Source organism: Paroedura picta, chromosome 8 (assembly GCF_049243985.1).
Source record: "Paroedura picta isolate Pp20150507F chromosome 8, Ppicta_v3.0, whole genome shotgun sequence".
NCBI lineage: Eukaryota > Metazoa > Chordata > Lepidosauria > Squamata > Gekkonidae > Paroedura > Paroedura picta.
Window position 1 is genome coordinate 64,500,001 of NC_135376.1, and position 15,000 is coordinate 64,515,000.

The 15,000-nt window shown below is 40.5% G+C and overlaps 1 protein-coding gene across 8 annotated transcripts in view; it reads right to left on the reverse strand.

The window, feature by feature from the left end:
* Nucleotides 1–15,000, reverse strand: part of EBF3 (EBF transcription factor 3) — a 202,091-nt gene that overhangs the window by 4,096 nt on the left and 182,995 nt on the right. For 4 of the 8 annotated variants that reach the window (XM_077350124.1, XM_077350126.1, XM_077350123.1 and 1 more), the window contains 4 exons: nt 14,596–14,661; nt 13,651–13,828; nt 12,039–12,227; nt 11,407–11,604 (listed from right to left, as the gene is read on the reverse strand). In XM_077350124.1, the coding sequence (XP_077206239.1) occupies nt 11,407–11,604; nt 12,039–12,227; nt 13,651–13,828; nt 14,596–14,661 (631 nt within the window). The remainder of the gene's footprint in view (nt 1–11,406; nt 11,605–12,038; nt 12,228–13,650; nt 13,829–14,595; nt 14,662–15,000) is intronic. The other 4 variants (XM_077350129.1, XM_077350128.1, XM_077350130.1 and 1 more) reach the window with 2 other exon arrangements.

The window sequence follows — 15,000 nt, forward strand, 5'->3', positions numbered from 1 at the left end:
AAAGCTAAGTATAATAGGAGAAGGGCCACAGCTCAATGGTAGATCATTGGCTTTGAATGCAGAAGGTGCCAGGTTCAATCCCTGGTATCTCTAATTGAAATATCAGGAAGTAAGCAGGTGATGTAAAAGATCTCTGCCTGAAACATGGAACAGCTACTGCCAGTTAAAGCAGACAGTAGTGATTACAATAGACCAATGCTTTGATTCAGGATAAGGCTGTGTCATCTGTTCGGACTGCCTGGGACCCAATGGCACTGGGAAGTGTCCTTATTTGAAGAAGCAAAAGTGAAGGAAATGGCCTTGCACAATCGTTGCGCAAAATAGTGGTGAGCAAGCCACTGGGCTTTTTGTGTGCCATTCTGCAGAATGGGCTACTGAATGCAATTTCCTCTGCATTTTTAAAGCAAGATGGATACTGCGTACAGCTCTGCCCCCACTTATCTTGCACAAGACATCGAAAGCTGTTGAGGCACAATTGCTACCAAAGGAGATAAAGCTGGACTTGTAAAAGAGGGAGAAGCTAAATTTTGTCATTATGTTCTAGTTAGCTTCCTGGCAAAGAACCCTTTGGTGTTTAAATTTTGTCCTGATGATGTTTCTCGTTAATTTACGTACAAGAAACATTAATACATTTCTGATGTAGTGGTGCAAACTTCAATTTCCCAGTTCATTAATTCCAAAAAATATCAATTTATCTCAGATTTGCTGTCGTGGTTTTTCTGAAAGCTTGCTGTCATATACATGTTTCTTATGTAACACAGCCTCTTGACTTGATTATTCACGTGCCTAAAGACATTAACACAGAAGACCTGAGCTGTGGCAGTTCTCCTCTAAGTCAATGGAAAGCAGTTCAGCCATCACTGGAAGTATTTCTTGAGCTTCTGAGAGGAGGAAATTCTTTTTCTCGACAGATCATATTATTTTAAAACACAGTGGAGTCTCAAAGTATGAGAAAATGGCATTCTTGTGCATCTGACAGAGTACGATCTGCCCCAACTGTGCCTGTGATAGATTTGCCTTTACTTAATCAAACAGCTGGCCAGCTGCATGGTAGGAGGGAGACTGGAAATAAGGGCAGGTAGGCCACTCTAACCAGAGCACAGCGATCTCCCACTTGTGGCACCTGTGGGGCCTGGTGGCAGCTCATGCTGTAACATAGCATGACATACATCAAATGTGTCACATAAAGCTATGCCCTAAGTTCACTGTTTGCCTGTGCTAGTCTGCTTCCCGTTGGCCTCAGATTAGAGACTTATATCCTGATCCAGAGAATCAGTATCAGTAATAATACTCATTGATTTCCTTTCCCATACAACAGATGGGGAAGCAGATGTCTGCCCTGAGGGGGATGGTTTCATGAACGCTACTGTGGTATTAATGGGCCCTTGGTTCAGAGGGGAGAATACCATGCACAAGTCATCCCTAGCACGTGCAGTCCAAAGTTGATCACATATAGCTTTTCAAACAGCTTACACCTTGCTGGGTGCTTATTAATTGGGCTGTGTGTGAAATATAGCACATGAAAAGTATGGGTTAAGAAAAGAGGGAGTGGGGAGCCAAAACAAAACTTTGCCCATGAAAGTAACTTTCTTGTTTAGACTGTTTCTATGAGGAATGCTCCTTAGCCCTAGACGTAACTGACGGGGTTAGGCAAATCATGAGCGTGGAAGTTTGGAACATGCCTTTGTTTACATGGGAAGATTAGTCACAGGTTTACAGATGGAGCATAACCGCCAGACGCTCTTGCGTTCCGACCCCTACGTGCCATTGCTTGGATTACAGCCAGATCCTGCCAGCTGTGAATTTCCCCAATGTGGCACAGTTCCAGTATAGTTAGCTCCTGCACAATGCTGCCATCAGGGCTGGGAGAAGCGGCACTAAATGGTGGGGTACAGTGATGTGCTGCTCACAGTTTTCGGCCAGAAAGTGCTCCCTTATGGCAATCACAACTCATTGGCAGGGGATGGAGCAGGGCCTTGGCTATCTGCTCTAGCAGCAAGCTCTCTGCCATTAATTGACAACAATAAATACTAATAATGCTATTACCATTTGGTAGCAACTATTCTGCTAATTTAGTGCCAACAGCAGTCAATGTAACATCAGCCAATTTTCACCTTCTTATAGCGCAGGTAAAGAGTTAATGCACAGGGGAAATATGCTTTCAGTTGTCCATTATTAAAACAGTCTGTAACATGCAGTTTAGATATTGTAGGTCAGTTTTTGTTAGGTGATCCTGTATATTTGAAGCCCCCTTCCTCAAAACAATAAATCATGTTTCTTACATGCAATCTTGTCCTGAAAGAATACAAATGTTAAGGCTTGCACCAAAAGATACAATCTTGCAGACAGGGCATAAACTCAAAGACACTATTACCAATGCCATCAAGGGTGAGCTTATCACTCTTCATCTGAATGAACTAGGAGTGGTTGGCAAGCATGGTGGTGGACAGCACTGGGCTTTGACTGGGGAGACCCAGGTTCAAATACTTGGCTCCCAGGATTGCTTTGACATAATCCAGATAAATGGGCTCTCAACCCTTCACATCAAAGAACCTGGGGGTCCCACCATGATGGGAACAAAAAGTCCACTTTTCCCCAAGGGCATTTATATGTTTATAGACATTCTCTTAGGATAGTTATCATTTACAGTTAAGCTTTAAGGATCTGAAAAATTGTGGTAGTATTATTTGGAGTAAATTCTATTGCCATAGCTTTACAACGCAAAAAAAAAAAGTTCCATTAGTAGTTGAAAATTATAATAATACTGCTCAGTATAAATGTTCTTGTTATGGTAACTATAAAACACAAGTATAATCCATTTTTAAAAAATGAGTTGTGTTACTGGGATTGGATGAGAGTGAATAATTGTTATTAAAACTCTGCATCCCACCAGTTCACAACCACTGATTTAGCCTATATCACCGGGAAAGATAGCTGTGAGGATAAAATGAGAGAACTCAAATATAAGCCAACCTGAGCTCTAGGTAGGAAGAAGAGGTATAAATATGAAAACAGATCAACAGAACTGGATGTGATAAAAGCAGAATGACCAAAATATCTTCTCATGGGCATCAATGCTTCCAGATGATCATCATCACTCAGCCATAGACCTGCTCATCTGATTTATACGCATGTCCATACAATTCCCTTATTTCTACAAAAATCTTATAGATGTGCAAGGCCTTGTCCATACTAACCCACAATCTCCTGGAAACTGAGGCAATGCTATCATGAGGAGCACACGGTTTCCTCTCAGGTGGTCCAGGGTTTTTGATGTTACTTTTGATATGGGCTTCTGTGCCATGAAGGTAACATTAAAAGAGACCATCTTTCTAGCCTTTATCAGAAATCACCTTTGGTTAAGGCCCAGAAAAGGCAGTCTGCTCTACATGCAACAGTTAGCAGTGATCTGACTGCCAGACATCCTATGTGTGACTAGCAGCTGAGGTGGAGAAGCTCTCTGGGAACTATGTGTCCCTCAGCTGACCCTTTTGGCCCTAGTACATATAATGTGAATAATCCCAAAGCCTTCATAGCTACTCTCAAATATGCAAGCAATCTGAGAATATGTCTAAAGAATATTGGCTCTGAAGGTGATCAAAGACATACTATTGATGTACTTGGTAGAGAAATTTCTTGGTGTGGACGGAATTTTGTTTCAGACTTTACAATGCAACCAATAGCACAACACTGTGTATGTGTGTGTGTGTGTGGGGGGGGGGGGTTGTTGCTTAAATAGTTAAAGGAAAATGTAAAGGCAAGAGGGCCATCCTAGAAAGGGGCTCATTACATGTACACAACTTTCTGCAGATTTTAAGACTTTGGATTCCATGTCTGCCTTACGCACCATTCTTTTCTTTTTTTCTCCCCAAAAGTATTTATTCTGCAGCTACAATTAAAAATTGACACTTTTCTAAATCAGGGCAAAATGTCACTTGTGATATGTTGGGAGTGATGTCCAACGTTTTTTTCCAAAAAATTACACAATTGCCCTATTGTAGTAGTCCGGTAGCATCCAGCAAGTGCCTTCCATTTAAATCGTCGTGGATCAGGTTTTATGTGAAGCCCTTTTCAATAGTAAGGGATTCTCTGTTGTGTTTTTGGCCACTGTGAAAAATGAGAAGGAGTCTCATGTTCTCATAATATGGGGAAACATGTTGAGTGTACAGAATGGTCAGTGGAAGCCACTGACACTTCCATTATTGGCAATGTGTCTGTGTGTATGTGCGTGCCTGTGTAAAGTTGGCCGAAAAGTCCACTTTGCACAGGGTAGTGATTTGTATGGGAAGGAATTCTCTGCCAGAAGATCTGCAGAGTGTTTTAAATCTTGTCCCACTAAAGCGGGGGAGGATATTTTTGCCGATGCCCTAGTGCATCTATAAGTACTGCTAATTTCATGTCACTTGCAAATTTGGGTGGTTTTTTCTTTGTGATTCTCTAGTTTGATCCTGCATACTCGTCATAATCTTGGTAGATTTTTAGAGCCTGCCCTGTGTGGATTGCATTCTGTCCTCCAAATGGATCTCTCCTAAGGGATTCTTAAGTTTAGTGGTTTGCAGAAGATCCATGTAGTTCAGCTACCATTTTAATGTGAGGCTTCTGGAGACTGTCAAAATAGCCCCCCACCCCCCACCCCCCCAAAAAAAACTTTGTTGACTAACGTATGAAGGGGGGAAATGTTTTCAAAGTTCCCATCCCAATATCTTTCTCTCTTTACATTTCATGTTGAGAGAAGGGAGGGGGAGTATGGACATCAGCCACATGTCATGTCAGGCTCTTTGTCTTCTGCCTTATGGAATGAAGACTGAGAGACATGCAGCCTGCCGTATCGGTGATCATGGCCATCTCCTCCACCACTTGAGATTCTAGATAAGGGGTAGTCAAACTGTGGCCCTCCAGATGTCCATGGACTATAATTCCCAGCTGCCAGGAGCTCATGGGAATTGTAGTCCATGGACATCTGGAGGGCCACAGTTTGACTACCCCTGTTCTAGATTCAGAGAAAATTATCCCTGTTCTCAGCTTCCTGAGTAAAAAGAGAATGGACACAACATCTGCCATTGCTTTTTCAGGGAGAGGAGCGTGGGAGAGATAAGGCTACATCCATTGCAGGTGACTACCCTGAGCTACATATTGTACCAGCCAAGTAACTACAATGCATAACTCTAATATGAAGTTAAGAGCTAGTTAATAGTGTTTTCCAACTGGCACTTCTATCACAGATTCCCTGATCCATAATTTGCATCTGCATACTTGTTATCGGTAGGAATGTGGGACTAGAGATCGAAGTTTTGTGCAACAAAAGCTGTTATGCTAGGCTATATATGTATACATGCTACACTGTGCTCATTATTTCTGTCATTTTGAAGGAAACAGTAACAAAAACCTTGGCAGCCTATAATCCCAAATCTGCTCTTGATTTTATTTCCTGTGTCTTTGGAATACTGGTCACTGCCGCTGACGAGAAAGCAGAATTCCCAGCAAAAGAGGCAACGGATGATTACCTTGCCATTTTCTCATTTGTGTCTTAGAAGAATGAGACAGTAGGGGCCAGAATGGTACTACCTAAGCAGCAGGATTCCCTAGATCAGGAATTTAGCATCCGAGTTTAAGTGGCTTGTTAGCTTGGTTTTAAGATGAGACCAAGAAGCAGTGAGATATGGTAAGGTGAAGGTTGCTAACCACTGCAAAAAGTGCTAACATTTTAAAAGATGAAGTTTTCTCAAGACATAATCCTTGGGCTAGTTTGCATATGAATGCACACAACTCACAGTTTTACTCACAGTTTTAGATTTGAATTTTGTCATTAAAGAGCATCAACCTTAGGTAAGGTGAAGCAGTTTGTATATGCGATCCACAACAGATCATTCCATTTAGGCAGTTTTATAGAGGAATATGATTACAGTCTGTTGCAGCATGGTATAGTACTTAAAGAGCAGTGGTCTTTAATCTAGTTTGATTCCCCCCTCCTCCACTTGCAGCCAGCTGGGTTACCTTGGAATAGTCAGTTTTTATAGAGCTGTTCTCACCGAACAGTTCTCTTAGAGCTCTATCAGCTCCACCTACCTCACAGAGTGTCTGTTGTGGTGAGAAGAAGGGAAATGTGTTTGTAAGCCACTCTGGGACTCCTTTAGGTAGTGAAAAGTGGGGTTTAAAAAAACGCTCTTTTCCTTTACTGTTTGCATCATTTTGTATTACTGCATTGTCTTGTACCTTTGTGTGAGAGAAACAGGAAGCATGAGAGAAAGAAGATTGATACCTTTGAATTATGAACCTGGAGATGATCACTGAAAACCCCATGGACTACAAGAAGACTAAATTGATCTGTTCTGGACCACATTAAACCTAGTTGCTCTCATGCATTGGTCACCCAATGCATGCAAATGATGGATTTGAAAAAAAAAATAGTATTATGCTTGGTAAGACTGAAGAAAGTAGAAGAAGAGGTAGTCAAAGAACAAGGTGAATTGATAGAATCTAAGGCATACGAAAATGTAAAGAAATGACTGCAGACAGAGTGGTATGGTGGGCCTTTTTTCATAAAATCACAAGTTGGAAACGACTTCATGGAACCTAACAACAACTACATCCTTTATGGTATGTCATGTTATGTGTTGTATGATGGAATTGTTTTTCTATATTGTGTAATCTGCTTTAAGCCTCAGCGAGAAAAACAGTCTGCAACTGCAGTAAACAAATAATTTTTGCTGCTGCTTGATATGTATGCACATCAACTCCTCCTTACAAAACCATTTATCTCGTACCTTGTTAGCTCCTCTTCTAGAACGCTATCATCTGCTCAATGGAGGTTGTGTGTGTAAGATCAATTTATACAGATAGGAGAGAATTATGGTCCTTTCCAGCTCTGGGCACCTCTCTTGTATACCATCTGTAGCATTCAGTACAGAGATAAACAACTACTACTCAAACTTATTCCCTGGTCACATTTTCTTCCTAAGAACTGTTAGAAAGGATCTAGCCTCGCTTATAATGGTCACCAGTTTTGTATTGTGAATGTTATATTTTTGGATGATGGTATGTATAATACCAAGTAATTTGGAAGAATAGTTTAATATGACAGAAAGAGTCTTCAGGCATTGGAAACTGCCTAGAAGAAATCAGCATTAATAGAATCCTCCTTGCCAGAGATTCATTGCATTCTTCTTTAATCCTGATTTATTAATTGGCAAGATGAAGGATCAGGTATGTCTATAAGTATTTGCCTTCTTCTTTAATTTACAACACTTGTATTTTTTAACATCATTTAAGTGGTCATATTTTTAATAATCCTGCAGAGAACCAGAGAGAAACACATTTGGAGATGGCACTAGGGGCCTTCACCCATTTCCACAGCATTATGAGCTCTAACAATAAAAGGAGGGTAGAACCCACACAGTATACATTTGGGGCCCATAAGGTGAAATCCTATTTTCTCCTCTCAAAATGCCCACTTCGCTGCGTGTCTTTCACACATCCAGGCAAATCATGCACTTGCTTTGCTATCATAAAAGTTTGCTGCTTTGTTCCTCCAGCTGCACTCCTGAGAGATATTAAGGGTGAAATTATCAAAGCGACTAGAAGCAAAAGTTTCACACAAGCGGCTTTATTACAATCTGTTTCTATAATTTTGCCCTTGTTCTATAGGGATGTGGATTCAGATAATAATGAATAAAGACCAGTTCTTTAATAGAACTCATCTGGCCACTATAAGTTAATATTCTGTAATGCTTGGGACCAGTTTGGCACCCTGATGTCTGCTTTCAGCTTCCCAACCAGTGGAAAGGGTAGTGAGGGTAGAGTGGGATCCTACAAATATGCACCTAATAGGGACACTGGACAATCCGAACAGTTATTCTATCTTCCCGCCAAACATGATTGTCCTGAGGTAGCATTTCTGTGCTCAGCTCTTCCTCCTCACTAATCATTGCACTATTTTAGTGAAAGCATGTTCTGGCTTCAGATAAGCAAGAGGGCTATTTTTGTAAGCTATTTTATTATCTGGGACTGTGCCAACAAAGCAGGGGCTTGACTTTGTATGTGTAGGCAAGCAGAGAGACACAGACTGGGGCAGGGAGACCAAGGACATAGAAGGAAAGAGCCTTTGCACTCCAGTAGGAGTAATGGCCAGAGGATAAGCTTCACCCACCAAGAAAAAACACACCCATGCAACTCCAAACAGGAAGGAATGATTATCTAGCTATGCATGTAAAATAGAGCACTCCTGAGTCAGGATCTCAGATCTCACAATATCTAGGTTTCATGTAAGCAGCACATTCAAATCTACTTTCTTAATCCAGGGAAGGGGGGAAAGACAAGGCAACCTCCTGCTCATGTTCAATCACTAGGGTTGTGTGTGTGTTTTAATAGCATTCTAGGATGTCAGCAAGAGATGTTTAGCTTCTGCTGTGCTTTACTCCAGTGACTGATATTTTCTTCTTTTGGTCTGACTCTGAACCCAGAAGATAGTTGGGTTGGGAGGGAAAGAAGAGCTGAAACCAACAGGACACAGTGAGGCAAGAGGCTTTTCAGGAAAGGTTAAATCCTCTTACTCTCACACTCACTTTGAGTTTATTGGGGAAGGAGAGTTACACTATGACCCATTATTCACAGCAGCAGCCACACTTGATTCTGTGAGTTTAGGCCGATTGCAAATGGCTGGGCAGAAGGGACTGTTTTCATGCTTGGCTCTTGTGGCCCTTTCTTGCATACCCAGGGAGATACCAATCACCACTTTAGAGTCAGGAGGGAAATTTCCTCCAGGCCAGATTGGCCAAGGATTCTGTTGTTTGTTTGTTTGTTTTTTTGGGGGGTGGCATCATTTTGGGTCACTGTGGGTGGGCAGGGAGTTATAAATTTCTGCATTATGCAGGGGGTTGGACTAGATGGCCCTGAAGGACCCTTCCAATTCTATGATTCTACGATGCTACGATTCTATACTGGGAAATATGTATAATAAACAATATTGATACACTCCTTTAGGAGTGTTACCCTTTCATCTTCATTAGTAAAAGAGAAGATCAGGTCCTCAATACAACCAGTGAAAGTACACGCACACACACACAGCCTCTCACTGAAAAGGACAAAAGTGTTACATGTGTATTGCCAAATACAAAGTCAGTAAGATAAATATTCAGTATACAAAATATGAGGGAAATTAGTGAGCTTCTCTGCTGTGTATGAAACCCTGACCTAGAATCAGGTCAGTGATAAATGATTTAGCAGTAGACTCCCCATCAACATAGTCACTCATAGTCAACCTGATTCCCATTCAGGGTTCAGTTTGCAGCAGAACAGCTACCTCATTTTTAAATATTCTGTGTACTTCTAACATTTGCTAATGCCTTAATAAACTGGCAATGCTACCTGATAATGAGGCAACAAGATCTCATACTCCATGTTATAATCAACTTAGGGAATTCATGGCCACAAAAATGCAGAGAAGGGTGCTAACACACATGGTTTTTAAAGGGGTGAGGAACATTCATAGAAGTTTGTAGGGCTAAAGGGATAAAAGGAAGGATTTCTTGGTGTAGTGGTCAAGAGCCTCTAATCCCAGCCTCTAATCCCAGCTGGGTTCGGTTCCCCACTCCTCCACATGCAGTCAGGCGTGTTTCCTTGGGCCAGCCCCAGTTCTCTAAGAGTCAGAGCTCTCTCAGTCTCACTCCCTCACAGGATGTCTGTTGTGAGGAGAGGAAGGGTAGGTGATTGTAAGCTGCTTTGAGACTCCTTTGGAGAGTAAGGTTACAAAACCCCCAAAACTCCCTCTTTTCAGAGGAAGTATGCCTTTGGACTACAATTCCCATGGCAGCATTTTGCTGACAGGGGCTCATGGGAATTGTAGTCCATGGACATCTGGAGGGCCGCAGTTAGACTACCCCTGGCCTAGATTGACCCTTCCCTTGATGCACCAGAACTGCTCATACTGAGTGACACCACTAGGTCATTCTGATTATACACCCTAGCCCAAAGGCTGAGATTCTATCCTTCCCTTCCATGACTAGATGACCCATAAGTAGAGGTGCAGCATATTAACTACTGCATCAGTGTTTCTTGGAGAGCCAAAGGGTAATGCCAGAACTGCCATTTTATGCCAGACTGCCACCCTTACAATGAAGAAGAAAACCTCTGGTCTAAATTCTAGAAAGAATTGTCTAGCCAAAAGAACAGTGAGTCAGGGCAGGTTGTAGATTCCCATCCCTGGATATTTTTAAAGTAATTGAGATAAAAATCCCTTAGGGATAGCATTTTTAATGGATATGGATTAGATTGATCTCTTCAAGTCCTTTTCCCTCCCCACAAATAATATTTTATGTTCTGGAATGTCTAAAACATATCCATAGCTTGGAAAACTTTGGGTTATGTGAATGTGAATATAATAACATGTCATGATGATATTCTGCTGTACTAATATGTAGGACCTAAAATGTGACTGGATGTTTTTTGAGCTATGACTTTAGTCTTCCCTAGTATGTTTGGAAAATGCCTTGCTTCTGCAGTGCAAATAGATCAATACTAGTTGTGCTCCATTCTACCAAGGCTATGTGGTGTGAAATGCTTAAAAGTGTGTTTTTGGTTTCAAATGGAGTTGAATCTCAGGTTGAGACAGTTTTGGGGTTGGAGCATTGAAAAATGAATGGTAATGTTCTGGGTTGTTTTATTTTTAATGAAAAGTTAACTTTTAAATAAAAGAATTAACAATTTTTAAAAACATTTTTCTCTTATACATTTGCCTCTTGGTATCCGTGTGTAAAAGTTGCTGTGTGAATTCTCCAACCAATTTTATTAGCTATTTATCCTGACTTGATTTTTATTTAAAGGTAATTTAACTGAGATAAGCTCCAATAAGGACACAACACCTTTCTGATCTGTAGGTGAATGATAACAATGCTGAAGGTAGCTTTAAACATTTTGTAAAGATTTTCAAGTTTCAGATAATTACATGAATAGGAAATGCAGCACATCTTGAAGTACTGCCGATTAAAATGTATGTATCAAAAATGCATGGAGAAAATGTATAAAGAAGTACAAGGATCTGTGAGGAACGTTCAGGGTTGTGTGTTTAGTTTAAAAATTAATGCACAAATCCTTAAGGGGAAATGCTGGGAAAACATCTAGTTTTTCTTCCAATGCAAGGCTTAAAATCAAATTGGCATATGGTAAAATGGTCAGCTATGTTTTGTTCTAGGCACTTAAGTGTTAAGACACCTGCAATGAAAACTGTCTAAAAAACAAAACACCAACAACTAAGGGTTTTGGAGATCTGGGGGAAATATCTGTTTTTAATATCTGCCAGAGATAAATGCTATTCTTCTAAAGATGCAAAATTTAAGGTTCTAGTGTTTGTCTGTAAAAAAAAAAAAAAAAGCCTGCAATTACACAAAAAAATGATACAGAGATCCAGCTCACCTTGAAGTCCATTTCCATTTGCACTGGTGCAAGATGGTGGAGGAGATGCTTGGGGCCTGACAACAGGAGCAAAGGCGCTCTTTTGTTTCACTGCAGAGATGACATTGGCAGGTGAGAATGAGAAAATGCCGTGTGTACTGCTACAGTTTGAAGGGAGGGTGACCGAAGAGGCTGCCATGGTAGGGCTTGACGGCACTACTGCAATAAAGCAAAAATAATCAGGACTCATATTGTGGATTTTTTTTATGGCAAACATGGAAGGGGGGAAAAAAGGGATCGATGGGGCTTTGCCTCTTATAATAGCAAAAAAAAAATCTACGCAAAAACAAAAGGCTTTGGCTTGCCACGCTCTGGATAACAGGCAAACTCTTTTGTGTTGGACTTTGGTTGCAAATTGTGCAGTCCAATCTGGTTCTTTTTTTCCCCTTTTAAACCAAGATTATGGTATGACATATACCATTTTATTTGCCATGTTCACTTTTTTAATGTCCAGCCTCCAGAGTCACCCCTCCTTTTATCCAGTAGCTCACATTGCACAAAAATAAAACAACAAAAAAAATAAATATTTATATATATTTGGCAACAAATAAGAATCTACGTAATGGAATTTTTTTCTATAAACAGACACTTACTGCCATAAGGTGAGTTGGCTGAGGAGCCATTAAGAAATCCAGGAGAACCAGGTACACCAAGATTGGGCATGCCGGCATTGCCATATCCATTCATGCTATTGCTGACTGTGTTGTAATTGGACTGCTGAGGAGTACTGCTTGGAACGTATCCTCGCGGGGAAACACTGCTTGTGTTGCGACTGTAGCCTACTGTGTTAGGGGAGGAAAAACCCATCCCAAGAAAATGATTATTTAAGGGGGCGAAGGGTTTCCCAACCACATCATACATGACACTCTTTTAATGGATTGCACAGCTTTGGTCTATGCTGTCCGCTACTACCCTATCATCTCTTTGCAGTTTGAGATAACCTTATCACGCCAACCCTACTTAAATCATCTGTGATCACTCTGTGTTGTTTCTGCTCCTAGCAGAGACAGCCAACAAAAGCTCCCTTCGATCCAATTGTGTCCGTTTCCTTCACATTTTGTCTTTAGTAGCAATTATCAACAGGCGTGATTGCTGGATGGTCCCAACACTCAGAATGAACTTTTCGCGGTTCTAGGACTACAAATGTCAACGTGGGCAAAAAGAGGAACGGGGGGGGGGGGGGGCTGCTTGCTGCCGTTATCTAACTTTAAAGCATTGTTTCTGATTGATATTTTTATACTAAAGGTAAGCAAGTGCTCCCACTGGGTACATGCTTCAATGAAAACCAACCCTGCTCCAATTTACAGAGAGGCTTTATGAGATTAATTTGACACATGTGAGTTTAATGGACACATACTCTGTAAAAGAAGAATTAGGGGACTTAAAAGCAAGAGAGGAGTGCAGAGGCCCTGATCCAGGGAATGTTAGTCATCACAAGAAATTTGTCCTATTAACTTCAAAAAGGTAAAGATACAGCTAGCTTTCTCTAGATTACAGCTGGTGTATATGTTCTTGGATTGGAGGTCAATTTCTTAGTTATAAGATATAATATATATGAACACATATAATACATTTTTATCATATTATATACATGCATATATATATATGTAACCATTATATGTATATGTAGCCATTACATGTAACAATTGATTAGCCTCATTTTACAGTATCCAAGTGACAGTAATTATATTTGTTGCTGTTGTTCATATACAATTTCATAACTCAAACAGTACAAATGAAACTCTTATTCAGAAAGAAAGCTGTATTTTCTATAAAAGCTTAGCTGTGATCCAACAATATACCTCCTACACATGAGCTTTGAATGTACATCTGGAATTATTTTACAGTCATTTCAATTTACCAACACTCCTCATGTCCTAACTTCTCCAACATACAAAATATGTATATGGGTGGCTAGTTAACCGGGAATGTTACAAGATCCCAAGTACATGTGGATTTGGGTCTTCAACAGGCCTCAACTCTTGACCTTTCAATTTCATATTAATAGTCTTACAATAATCAGTTATTACGTGTTTCTGAAACTTTATTACAATTTTTCAGTGGAGATACGCTATTAAGGAATGTGGTCAGCCCACCCCTGGCTAGCTGAAAATATGATTCCTAGAATAGAAATGGTAGAACAAAAATGATAAACATTAAACTCCTCCCTCCCATTTTAAAGACAATTCTTAAACCTTCACATACCTTGGTCATTAGCTTGTGATGTTTCTGAAACATTAACTGCTAGCTGGCTGCTAAATGAGTTTACCCCCATCATGCCAGTGTGAGCTGGAGTGTTGGCAAGTGTAGGAATCTGATTGTGGTTGCGTGGCACACTGTATAATGCTTCTGCAATATCAGCTGCTCGTTTCAGGATGATTTCCTACAAAGTAGCAAAAGAATTAATTTCTACCACATATCCTTACTTGGAATCAAGTAATAAATATGTGGTGCAGGTTGAGAAGCTGGATCTTCATTTAACAAAGCGCTGTATTAGACAAATGCCCAGAAACTTAACAGTGATCAACCAGGAGGGCAATTAATACAGATATACTAACTAACATTTCTGCTAGCATCACATTTATTGTATGTTTACTTTATTTATATTCTACTCTTCTCCCCAGTGGGGATCCAATTGTTGTCTCCTCTGTCTTTTGTGGCATTGGTGGTAGTGAGCTCCCCATCAATGGTGGTCTTTAGGCAGCAGTTGGGACAGATACTCATAATGGATGCTTTAGGCTGATCCTGCATTGAGCAGGGGGTTAGACTAGATGGCCTGTATGCTCTGTTCCAACTTTATGATTCTATGATTCTATCTTTGTAACAATCCTGTGAGGTAGGTTAGGCTGGTAGTGTGTGACTGAACCAAGAGCTTCTGTAACAGAGTGGGGATTTGAACATGGGTCTCCGATAGCCTAGTTTGACGCTTTAACCACTACACCATGCTGGCTCTCATTGTGTGTGTATGTGTGTTTTGTACTTTAATATAGTTAATGCATTTCCAATAGTTTTCCAATGGATATTGATATGCTATTTAGTCGCCAGTGCAGTGGACCAAGTTCAAGGTTATTGCCAGGTTTACAAGGAGCAAGAACACATTTGTTACATTTCCTGTAGGTGCGCAAATACACATGTGAGGAGAGGACCTACCTGGTTGTTGTGGGGCATACCATACAGGGCTTCGACAAGGTCAGCTGCTCTTTTAAGTAATACTTCCTGCAGGAAACAAAAGTGAATAATTTTTTTCTTGAAGTTTGTACAACAAAAACAACAGAAAACAAGCATGTGTTCACAGTACTGCAAGGATGCTATAGTGTCTGTCTTTATGAATACCCGATAAACAGGGTAAAGTATATAGCTTAATAATAGCTTGATGCTGATCCTGTGATTTAGTTGGAGGGGTTAAAAAGATAGGAAGGCATTTTGCTTGGGGCTGGGGAGACAGTCTTTGGGATTGCAAGTCTAACTTAGATATGAGCCTAAAAATAATAATGCATTTCATATCCAGCTGTTCAATTATGACTGACTAGAAAAGGTGTTTGCTGCTGCAGCATA